Genomic DNA, 12392 nt, shown 5'->3' with positions numbered 1-12392 from the left:
ACTCCTGGCAGTGCTTGGTGGGCGTGAAGGGGGCCATATGTGGTGCTCAGATAGAGCCCAGGTTAGCATCCTACACAGCAGGTGTCCTACCTGCTGTGCTATGTCTCTGCTACCTGCGTGGAATTTTTATTAGGGAGGTATCTCATTGTTCTTGTGTTTTTGGTTTTGGTTCCATACTTGGCAATGCTCAGGGGTTTATTCCTCGCTCTGCACTCAAGAATTATTTCTGTGGTGCTTGGGGGGACCATATAGGATGTTGGGGATTGAACCCTATCTGCTGTGCTCTCGCTCCAGCCCGAATTTTAAAATAATTTAAAAGAGCTGCATTCTTGAGTCAAGAATAAAACTCAGGTAGTTTAATACTTGACACTCTATGACCCCCAGAGTGCCACAACAAGGCAAACATAACTTTTTTCTTAAATGTGTGCTTCTCCCAGTTGACTTATTTTAAAGCTTCTCATTTTAGAATATAGTGCAGTATAATCTTACTTACCCTTACATAATCTTCATCCTATCAGATAATTTGCATTTAATTTCTCCCATTTTTTGGAAATAGTTTTATTTTGAAGTGTGTTATTCTCTTGGATCTGCATAACCTTCATCTTAAGGCTATTTTGATTTTCATTCTCACCACTCACTAGTTGTATCTTTCTAGTCATTTTGTTCATTTGACACTCATTATAATCGATTCCACCAGAATTGCTGTAGAAACATTCCTTCCTCCCTATGCTCTTGATGCTGTGAGATTGATTTTATCCTTTGTATTTGTAAGATGCTTTGAGAGCAGAAGTGATTGTACTGTGGTTAAGGCGATTGTACTACACCCAGTCCCTGAACCCCGCCAGGAGCGCTTCCTAAGTGCAGAATTGAGTAAGCCAAGAGCACCACCAAATGTGTCCCAATGAAACAAGAACAGGAAGGAAGATACTTTGAGTGGAGATGCACAGGGCTTCCTCCTTGCTTTGCCCTCAGAAATTTCCTCCAGTGGTACTCAGGGGCATATGGAATACTGGGGATTAAATTGCATGCAGGACACACACAATCTGCTGTGCTATTGCTCTGCTCTAGACTTGAAATGTTTATGTCAGATTTTCTTTTGACAGTTTAAATACTCTTCTACTCAAGAGTTGCATTAGGGACCGGAGAGATAGTGCAGTGAGCTGCCTACCTTGGACACGTCTGATCCATGTTCAGCCCAGCATCCAGCAGTCTCATGCTGTCCTCCTTCAATCTCTCCATATTTCTTTATTTTCTTTCATTCTTTTGCCTACACTCAGTGGGTGGTCCTGACCCTGTGATTAGGGGTCACTCATGGCAGAGTTTAGGGTCTATGTAGAGTGCTGGGGATTAAACCTGGGTTGGCCACGAGCAAGGCAGACACTCCACCAACTGTACCATCTCTCAGCTTCTGTTTGTTACATCTTTACTGTTTATAGATCACTTTGAAATGTGGTAGCTCATTTCACCCATCAGGCAGCCCCGACCTGGTAGTACTCCTTCGCTGAGGCAGCTTGTCTTTTGAGTTCAGTTATGGGATGGAGAGAGAATACAGTGGGGAGGACATTTGCCTTGCTCGAGACTGACCCGGGTTCAATCCCCAGCACTCCTAAATTTTGGTTAGGCTCAGGGACCTGAGCATACCTGGGTGTCACCCCTTCTCCCCCCCCTCCAAAACAAAAGTTGGTCTACTATAGGCCAACTTAGTCCCCACTGATAATTTGTGTCTTAAGTATAATAGGTACTTAGGGTCCCTTGGAGCCCCCCACCCCACCCCCCTTAAATGATTGTGGGGATCATCTTCAGACCTCATACATTGAGAGTTCTGTGCTCTGCTATTATATCACATTCCCTGCCCGAGAGCTTCCGCCTTGGCAAGATCTTAAACTGCTGTTTCATTTCATCTCCTGTTCCCAATGTATTTGGCATGCGGGCAGTCTTTTGCTTGATTGCTGCTGGTGTGCTGATTTAAGAAGCCAGCGGATCAACGTGTATAGTATCAAAATTTCATATATTTTCTTACCTTTTTTTCGTAGATAAGAAATAACAAGAAAACTGCCATTTTAGTTAAAGAAGTGAACCCTAAGAAGAAGCTTTTCTTGGTTTATAGGCCTAATACTGGGAAACAACTCAAATTAGAAATTTATGCTGATCTAAAAAAGAAATATAAAAAGGTATGAATATTTGTTTAATCTTGAAACTGTTAAGGAGACCTTTGTGCATTTGTAAAATTATTTTATCAACCTATGTCTCATGGTTCCTTGAAAATTATTTTCAGAAACGACGTCAGCTTTATTAACAATCAATGGTCAGTGTTATAAAGCTTTAAGAAACTTGTAATGTGATAATTACATCCACTTGGATTGGGAGAAAAGGAAGCTTCCAGTACTCACTTTTTTTAAAACGCGTGTGTGTGTGTGTGTGTGTGTGTGTATGTGTGTGTGTGTGTGTGTGTGTGTGTATGTGTCTTAGTCTTAAATTCCTTTCAAATAACTCTTGGTTTTATAGTGAACTATGTTCAATTTGTAACAAAATGAAAATGACTTCTTTATAACATTACTGGGAATTACTGTTTTCATTAGTAGTATTATTTTTCTTCTTTCTTCCCAGTATTTTTTCACTTGTTAAAATGTTAAAATTTAGCTGCCTGGAAACTTCACTCCAGAGGAAGATACAACCAGTACAGAGCCAAGGGCAGGATATGGAGGCCAGCTTGGGCAGCTCATTTTTTAAAGTACTGTTTCAGTGGAATATTTTGTCTCACTCCCACAGGTTGTCTCTGATGATGCCCTGGCCCACTGGTTAGATCAGTATAACTCATCTGCAGATACTTGTACGCATGCTTACTGGTCAGTATTTCTGTGCTTCTAAATGTATTTAAGTGTTGTAAAGGTCCTCTGATGCTCTCTGGGATTTTTGTTGTTTGCTTTTGGGTCTTGGGACACACTTGGATTTACTTACTGCTGGCTCTGAACTCAGAGGTCCCTCCTGGTAGGGTTTGGGGGTGTAAGGCACTGGGAATCAAGCCCTTATCGTCGTGTGCAAGGCGGGCGCACTGCCTGCTGGCCTGCTCCTGCCCCAGCAAAATGAGTGTGGGTTACGTGAATAGATCAGCCATGGAGTGAAGTTTTTGCTTGTGTTTATTTGGCGTCTGTGAATCACAGTCCCTTCTTGGGAACTATAGTGAACTATGTTCAATTTGTAGCAAAGTGAAAATGAAAGCAAAATGAAAGTCTTTGTATTGGGAGTGACCCCTGGCAGTTGTCTCAGGGTACATTGTGGCAGATGCAGAACATGCACTACTTGGCTAGTCTCATCCAACACAGGGACAATGTTGTGAACCAGGAAACTGTCAGTGAAGGGGAATGACGTTACTACATTTCCATATACAGTGTGGGTTGCCTCTGTGTTTGTGTATTCTATGCATATATGTTATATTTGCATGTCTGTTTCACTACCACCCTTTTACTTTAGGCGCGGCAATTGCAAAAAAGCAAGTTTGGGATTGGTTTGTGAAATAGGCCTACGTTGCCGCACATACTATGTATTATGTGGCTCAGTACTGAGTGTCTGGACAAAAGTGGAAGGTGTTCTAGCATCTGTCAGTGGCACAAATGTGAAAATGCAGATAGTTCGACTAAGAACAGAAGATGGGCAGCGGATAGTAGGTGAGTTATTTGGGGTTGAGATGTGGGTAACTGAGTTTTTTCCCTGCTTTTCTGACAGCCTGAAACTTTCTCACCTTCAAAGCTTCACCAGTAGTCACACTTGTGAATGGTTAATTCTTTCCCTAGTTATGCTGTTGTCATTGCTATCATGCTGCCTTCAGATGCTTTTCTTTCCTCTTTACTGTCACTATCAAGTTCTGCCTTTTGCTCAGCATTCTCTGGAGTCTGTCGTTTCACGTTCCTGGGGTCCGACCGAGCAAGTGGAACTACAAGTCTGCAGGGAGGCGTCGGTGGAGCAGACGCCGCTTCTGCCTTCATAGGAACCCCTTCCCTTCCTTGGAGCAGTGTTTTCCGGAGGGAGCACTATGCCACCTACCTTGGAATAGGGGCACTAGGTGTCATAGCCCTGAATGCATTGAGGGGCACTTTTGTTTGCATCAGGAAGGTGGGTTCCCAGGTGTCCCCGCTGGACCCCCATTCCCTGACCTTGTTGCTCTTTCCCTAAACACAGCACTTCAATCTCAGCAGGCTCCTTAGGCCTTGACTTTCTAAGGAGTGGAGTTTGTTTTTGTTTTTGTTTGTTTTTTCTGAAGGGCCAAAAGCCAAGTTTGTTTGGGGAAGCTCTGCCCTGGGCTTTGATATTGTCACATTCAAATCCTTTCTCTATATTAGGGGTAACTTGTTGGCTTTAAGCCAAAGTCAATTCATGAATATATTTTTTATCCCTTAAGTATTTTTGATTACTGGGAAGTATTTTGGTTTGGTTTTGTTTTTTAAACTTTTGGGGTCACATCCAGCAGTGCTTGGGTTACTCCTCATGGTGCTCGGGGTACCATATGGGATGTCTGGGATCAAATCTGGGTTTGCTGCCTGCAAGGCAAATGTCCTCCCTGCTGTGCTATCTCTAGAACCCCGATTATTGGGAGGTTTTGTTTGAATTAGTAGCTAACATTTAAAAATTAAAAGAGTCTCCCTATAATTCTGTGGTCCACCTTAAGGGGGAAATAGGCACCACAAGTACATCAGTTTGTCTGGAACTTTGAGCCCCTAACTCACGCTTGGGAGGGGTTAACATCCTTTATTTTTGGGTGGGGGGGAGGGTTTTGGGTCACACCCAGTGATGCTCAGGGGATACTTTTGGCTCTGCACTCAGGAATTACTCCTGGCAGTGCTCAGGGAATCATATGGGATGCTGGGGATGGAACCCAGGTCAGCCGCTTGCACTCTCGGCTGTACTATCACTCTGGCCCAGTTACCATTATGGTTTTACACCAATTTGTTCACATATACACTCTACTGCAGAGTTTCCTGATTCTGTGAGCATTGAACACGCAGCCACTGCTCTGGAATTCTCTATCTGCCAGAGAAGATACATTTGTGGAAACTTTGGAGATAGTGCGTAGGACGGCCCTCCGCCCACCCTTTTGGCACCCCCAGGAGATGGGACACACTTGACTGCACGGGATTAGGGATTCGGTCTTCGCGGTTTGCGGTTGCACCTGCTGAAGACCCGGGTCATTTCCTCTTTTTTTTTTTTTTTTTTTTTTTTTTTTTGGTTTTTGGGTCACACCTGGTGATGCACAGGGGTTACTCCTGGCAGTGCTCAGGGGAATATATGGGATGCTGAGAATCGAACCCGGGTCAGCTGCATACAAGGCAAACGCCGTACCCGCTGTGCTGTCGCTTCAGCCCCTATGCCCAGGTCATTTCTTTTTTTTTTTTTTTTTTTTTTTTGCTTTTTGGGTTACGCCTGGCGATGCACAGGGGTTACTCCTGACTCTGCACTCAGGAATTACTCCTGACGGTGCTCAGGGGACCATATCATATGGGATGCTGGGAATTGAACCCGGGCTGGCCGTGTGCAAGGCAAATACCCTACCCGCTCTGCTATCACTCCAGCCCCGCCCAGGTCATTTCTGACCCACCATTTCAGTTGGTCAGTTTCCTCTAGGTTTTGTGTGGAATCTTGTTCATTGTGTTTACTACTAGGCTACATTTGAACAATGAAAAGCTGTAAAATAAGGTGGTTGCTCCGGTCTGTTTTTAAACCACGTTTGTGATGTATCCTGAGTAATGTTTAAGACAATCTTTTACCTGGTGACTAAGAATCACTTTCCATCAGAAATAAACAGAATAGGGGAGTTTCTCCTGCACATAGCCTTTATAAATTTTGGTGTCTAATTGCAGGTTTGATCATTCCAGCAAATTGTGTGTCTCCTCTTGTAAATCTCTTGTCAACCTCAGACCAGTCTCAGCAGCTCGCGGTGCAGCAGAAGCAGCTCTGGCAGCAGCGCCACCCGCAGAGCATCGCCAGCCTGAGCAACGCGTAGAGCCTCCCGCCTGGATGTGTCTGAGGCTGTTGAAGCAGATACTGGCATAAAAATCAGGGACCGTTTCCAAAGAATTATATATATATTTTTCAGTTGTGCTCTCGTTAATTTTGGGGCGGGGGAATAAGGACAAATCTGGAGTAGACAGCAAACCTGAAGGTCAGCAGTGCCCACGTGGCACACGTCTTTCCTGCGCTTTCCCCACGGTACTCCCCACACGCTTTTACTCGGGTGAGCAGAGGGCTGTGCGCGCGTTATGTGTCAGTCTGTTGGTGAGTCTGTGAAGGCTGCAAACCACTATTGGTGTAGAAACGCTTGGCCCTTCCCGGACTGGCTTTCCTTTGATGTTTTACAGTGCTCAGGGTTAATGCAGTACATCCATGCCGTTCCCAGGGAGTCTTCCCGGATGCATGTATTTTGAGTCTATAACTAGAATATATATTGGTTTCTTTCTCCAACTTATTAAATAATAGATTTATAAAAGCATGAAATGAAAGGGTTGCATATCATGCATTCAGGTTCTTTTCTAGTTTTGTTCTGACTGTGCATGTCTTTGAAAGCATGCGTACACAAGATTAACACAGAAGTCAAGACATGGAGAGAGACATTGTAGATGTACAGCATTGGTTATCGCATTTTTTATAGTGTTTAAATGTTTCTACCTGGGTATGCTTCTCGCCCTCAGACCCCTTTCCCACCATTCCCTCCCCACCCCACATCCCCATTCTCCTGCCCAGGTTTCTGGTCCAGGTAATGAGTACATACTTTTTTTGTGATAAAAGTCTTAAAAGTTAATTTTAATGTATTAATAGTATTCCTAATGTGTGCTGCAAAATGGCTGCAAGCCTGCTTTTCTTAAGATTACATTTCCTTAACTTAAATATAGTTTTAGTAAGAATACAAATCTGCTTCCATCTTGCGAACAATATATATTTTTTTAAACTTCATTGTCTTATTTCGCTTTGTCACTCATAAAAAAAGGAAACTGTACTTGAGTTATAATCTAGACAATGAGGAAACACTTGAGGCTTCTGCTGTATGTTTTTGTTTGTTATTATTGTTACTCAGTAACTTGAATATTGTTTAATTGTTGTAAGACATTGTAGAGTTTATCTCAAGCAGTTAAAAATGGTAATGTACAAATGTGAATAGATACTTATCTATAATATGGATAAGTTTTGTTTTGCCTATAATAGATGTTTATAAAAACATGTGAGGGGGCAATTGGTTTTTTGTGTCTTTTTTTTTCTTTTGTTCTCTTTTCCCCTTTTGCTTTTTGTTTTTGTTTTTGTGGGGGTTTTTTTGCTTGCACAGGTTGCACTATTGAAAACTGGAGACTGTATAAATCTGGTCAAAAGCTGCAGGATCGCAGAGTCTTGTAGATGTTAAATAAAAAGTTATAGTACTAACAAGAAGTGGACTCTTGTTTAGGCTTCGTCCCTTCAGAAGCAGCCTGAGGTGGCCTCTGCAGGCAGGAGGCACTTTGAGGAAGGACTGCAGAGAGAGCTCTTGGGAGTGTCTCTCAGCTTGGGCTCTTCTTGTTGCTCTTCAGACTCCTCACAGAATACGTGAGATGAATGTTCCAGTGGGAAGCCACAGTTTTCCTCCCCCTGGTATTTGTTTTAACCCGAGTTTGGTCATGTCAAGTTCACCATAAGTTTTCGTTTGATTTACTTATTCTTGATGCCTAAGAGAACAAACTGAGAAACATCTCTGTTCTTTGGCCTTCTTTGCCCCATGGATGCAGTCTCTCGAGCCTCAGTCTAGTCCTGTCTCAGGACAGGAAGCCTGGGAACCACATGCAGGAGCCGGCCTGGGCCCCTCAAGCCATCGGCTGCCAAGAGCAGAATCCTGCACCTGAGCAAGACTCCCACTTACTCCTCATAAAACGCTTGCCGCTGAGCTTCTGGCCACGTTCTGAGGGGAAGCAGAGCAGGAAACATGCTGATCTGCTCCTTTTCCCATATGTTAAAAGGAAAGACTCATCCCGCTTTCTCTAGTGTGTATCTTCTTGTTTTTTTCCCCCCCAAATTTAAAGCAACACCAGTATGAGAATTCTTGAACATGCAGTTAATTGACTCTTAGGATTCGTGATGCAGTGTTTGTTCTTGGAATAGCTCTCTTGATACAGTGGGCCTGTGTTTGCTCTGTCCTTTGTCACACAGTTTATTTTAAGAGTAAAGTTCAGAAATTAGGCCTCGATCTCTCAAAGTGGACTTTGAAAGGACCAGTAGTGTAAATGGGTGTAGAGCTTCAGCGCAACAGCCCACACACACCCGACTGGGCTTCTCGGTGTCACCTGCCCCCGCCGCTACACTGCGCCCTTTCTGAGTCAGCAGCTGCAACATGTCCAGCCTGGGAGACCAGCACACAGGTCCTCCTCGGTCAAAAATTAAGACTTAGCAACAGCTAAGCACTAAAATGAGGTTCTCTCACACCAGGGTCTGGATGAGACTTCTGAGCCGAAGGCTGGGCTGAACCTGATGAGTCCATGGGCTTCTCCAAGGCCTTTTCTCCCCATTTAGCAGTATGGTTCTGAGCATGAAGAGTTGATTGTAAACGATGTTGCTCTTTTCAAGATCAGTTGTACTGAAAGAGAACGTCCAAGTCCAGAGCTGCTCAGGTGTCTGGGAAATCTTGTTCCCTCAATTTAACGGTCTCCTTATACACAAGATCTTTTTTAGCAGTTTAGTGCAATTATCCAGTTCCTGTCAATAAAGCAGATTCCTAAAAGTATTATTGAAGTATTTTTTTAAACATTATTTGATCAAAAAGCATCTTGAGCAGTTTTCCCTTTTTGCTGCTTAATTAAGCATATACCTTTTTTCAGTGTCTTTACATCTGTATATAAATAGCAAAGAATTTACACTCAGCGCGGTGTAATTGTGTGTGTGTGTGTGTGGATGTGGGTATTTATTCCAGCTCAGTTGAATAGCACTTCAGTAACCTTTTTGAGTTGCCACAATAGATTCATTTTGCTTCCTTCCCCTGTAGAGGCAAAAATTGTAGATTACCAAGACCCAGGAGAATGTAGGATTTTAGAGGCATGGTTTTCTAATTCACTTGCTAGTGGCCATGTGAGTTTATTAAACAACTTGTAAGGGTCAGGACAAATAAAGGATCCCGGAGCAGCATTTAGAGTCGTATAGTAGAAGCCTTACCCCACCCCTCGAATTGTCCAGGTTAGCGCGAGATCAGATGTTGATGCACGTGAATTTTTGTGAGTGGAACAGAGGAGCTCATTCTTTTTCCCCACCCCCACCCCCCAGTTTAGAGATTTGTTCCTGGCGGCAGTTGGAGGGCTGAGGTCCTTTTTCCTAGAGATACTTCGATGAAGCTTTGTGTCCGAACCCTTTTCTAATGAGAGTGGTCTTTGCTTCTGCGAAAGGTGCTACACATGAGTCTCTGCTAGCTAGGATCCAGTTAGGCCAGGCCAGGCATTTCAGTGGCTGAGGGATCACTGTGAAGATAGACGTTTGTGGGCCACCATCCTGTGTCCGGGCTCTCCACAGGCCTGTATGCTTTGCTGCTGGAGTACAGCAAGCAGTCCGTATTAAGCTACAGCTGCAGCAGAGCTGTCTGCAAAAAGTTCTCATTGGATGCCAGTTGTGTAATACACACGCTATGTTTCTTCAGGACATGTAAGTGAAGAAACACCTCTAGATACCCACAGCTCAAGCTGGCTAATAACCTTTTTCTGAGTACTTGAGGTAAAATCCAAAACCAACTTCTAATTTTATGCTGTACTTATATATATGTACATAATGTGTATATATAGAAATGTTGAGTTCTTTTGAATTCTGAATGTAAATATTTCTTGTAAATGAGGATCCACCCACTCATTTTTCCCCCTTTCCCTCTTCCTTTCAATCCTATTTATTCTTTTCTTGACTTCCCATGTGAAGCATCTTTTTTAATGTAGAAAAGTATGAAAAGCCTTTTAGTTGAAGTTGTTCATATATTTTAGAATTCACATTTGCATCTTTACTATAGATAGAATTTTTCTGTCTCGTTAATATTTTTCAACATACCTGATTGTGTTTTACATTTTTATTACCAATTTTTACTGTGTGCAATGCGTTATATTGGGGGGACGTACTTGAGTGCAATTTCTGATACTGTCATTATATGACCAGTTCTGCTCATTTATGTTGCTCTTTGGAAGCTCTAGTGAGTGAGCCTGATGTTTTCACCTAAAATTGATTTCTTCTCAAGACTTCTTTAAGCGCCTCTAACTTCTTCAGTGCATCTGGGATCAGACTTGCCTCTTCAGCAGACCCAGCTTGCCTCCGTCCTTGAAGGCTTTTCAGGCCTGCACCAGATTGCGGATCAGTGCAGCTGTCCAGCGCAGGGAAACTTGTCACATGGGAAGCGGTTTCTGGCCCACTGCTGCTGCAGATTGAGTTCAGACGCGCACCCTGGCTGCCTCGCTTCAGGTGCTCGTCAGAAACTGACTTGGTAGTGAGAGCAGGCTCCCGCGAGCTACTGTCTTGAAAAGGCACACCGCAAAAGCTGTTTTGTAAAGAACAATTATTTGTTCTCCGAGAGGAGAGCAACACTGCCACCTTCCCAGCCTTCCACTCGAGGGTTGGTACAGTGTGTAGAGGGCAAGACAGAGGAGACCACGCAAGGACGCGTCCCGCCTCACTATCCTCACACCCGACTAGGACCGCCAAAGATCTAGAAACTGAGTTGAGTCTCCACGCACACGCGTATCACGTTGGTATCACATCTGATGGCACCATAATTTTAACCAGAGGCTGCTCCTGGTTCTGCGTGTGGGACCATGGGGTGCAGGCGCTCCAGCCCTTGGAGCCTTCTCTGTTGTCTGATCATTAGTGTCGTCTCTTAGGAAACCCAAGGGGCGGCTTATAAAAATGGTGGGCAGCAGCAGGGAGGCAAGCGGCCGCTTTTTATAGAGAGATTTTGCACTTTTGAGAAAGGAAGATTTCTCCATAACTTTTCAGCAAAGTGCTGTGAGCATTTCAAAGGCCTTTCATTCTTGTACTGTTCTACTCATTACTATTGTTAGGTTTGTTGGAAATTTAAAAGTTGTCGGCTTTTACAATTGAATCTTTGGAACCTAATTTGTCATGACCCTGGCCTGTCTGAGATTAGTTCTCTCGTGATCCCGGTTCGGAACCACACCACTCAGTTCCATCCCTGGGCATCTCTGGCATCATTGGGCGCCCGCAGACCGAGGGCTGGGTGAGCCTTCATCTCTGCAGCTCCGTCCCTTGGGGAGAAAGGCCCCAGCTCGCCTTCCCACTTTCCTTCCTTGTGGGTCTCTGCTGTATCCATCATCACTGCGCTGAAGAGGTTGAGGAGGCTTGAACCTTCCTTTCTGACTCCCACTTTTGGGAGCAAAGAGCTTTTTTTTCTACCTAGCACACTTGGGGTCTCACCATCACGGGGGGCGGGGGAGTCACTGATTCATGGTTTATCCTGGCTTTCCAAACTACTGATAACAGTTTTTCACTGACACTTGTACCTGCGTCAGTCGGAAGCGGGGAGGGGGTGCCGTGTGTGCCAGGCTCGCCACTGCTGGGCCAAGGCTCCTGTGTACGTATGCAGGCCTGACCCTTCCTCCCTTAGGAAGTGGACCACGCATCCGGAGACAGCAGGATGGAATCCAAAGACTATTTGATAAAAAAAAAAAAAGGACATAAACTATGTGTTTGTTTCATTCCTGTTCTTTCTTTGACTCTCCCTTTTCGTATTGTTACTCTGTTTTGAATGTCTGTCAGCGTCGGCCACTGCTGCTGATATGCACTGCTTCGCCACCCTGCCATGGTGACACAGCACTAACCGTCCAGAAGACATTATTCCAACCATTTTCATACGTGACTTTTTAAAAATGGGGCCTCATGCAATAAAACTGTATTGGCTGCATTAGTGAGGTTTGATCACCCTTACTGGCAAAACTGATCAACATGAAGCTTAACAAATTCTGTATTTCGTTTTATGTTACTGTATTTTGTTTTGTTTTCCCCTTTTTGGGTCAAATTCTTAAATAAATTAAACTGGCTACTACACTGCCTCTCTCCATTTTGTTTATCTGGATTCTGACCCTTTTGAGCCTTTCAGGGCCACTAAGAGCAGCCTTCACTTGGGGGCATGGGCCGTTGTGTGTTGATACTGTATTTTTACGTGAATTGTAGAGGGTCTGAGATGTAGCTGAGCAGTGGACAGTGGCCTTGCAAATGTGAAGCACCAGGCTTGATACCCCACTACTCACTAAAAGTCAAGATCTTTTCCCGGTGTGTGTAAGACAAAAGCCAGGGTCCTTTAGAACAAGAAACCGACCCGAGGATGCATAGTGACATCAGCTTCGCTGGAGTCCTGTTGTCTCCACGGCCCTGCGGCACCCATCTCTGGCCCAGGACTGACTTTCTGA

General features: G+C 44.2%; 1 protein-coding gene across 6 annotated transcripts in view; it reads left to right on the top strand.

The window, feature by feature from the left end:
• SBNO1 (strawberry notch homolog 1) overlaps nt 1-6087 on the top strand; it is a 54626-nt gene extending 48539 nt beyond the window's left edge. For all 6 annotated transcript variants that reach the window (XM_056131379.1, XM_056131377.1, XM_056131383.1 and 3 more), the window contains 4 exons: nt 2034-2171; nt 2770-2846; nt 3472-3665; nt 5853-6087. In XM_056131379.1, coding sequence (XP_055987354.1) covers nt 2034-2171; nt 2770-2846; nt 3472-3665; nt 5853-5995 — 552 coding nt within the window. In that variant the 3' untranslated portion in view covers nt 5996-6087. The remainder of the gene's footprint in view (nt 1-2033; nt 2172-2769; nt 2847-3471; nt 3666-5852) is intronic.
• The last annotated feature ends 6305 nt before the right edge of the window (nt 6088-12392 follow it).

The sequence above is a fragment of the Sorex fumeus genome, unplaced genomic scaffold (assembly GCF_029834395.1).
Source record: "Sorex fumeus unplaced genomic scaffold, SorFum_2.1 ptg000087l, whole genome shotgun sequence".
Lineage (NCBI taxonomy): Eukaryota > Metazoa > Chordata > Mammalia > Eulipotyphla > Soricidae > Sorex > Sorex fumeus.
This window is presented reverse-complemented; position numbering and strand designations above follow the sequence as displayed.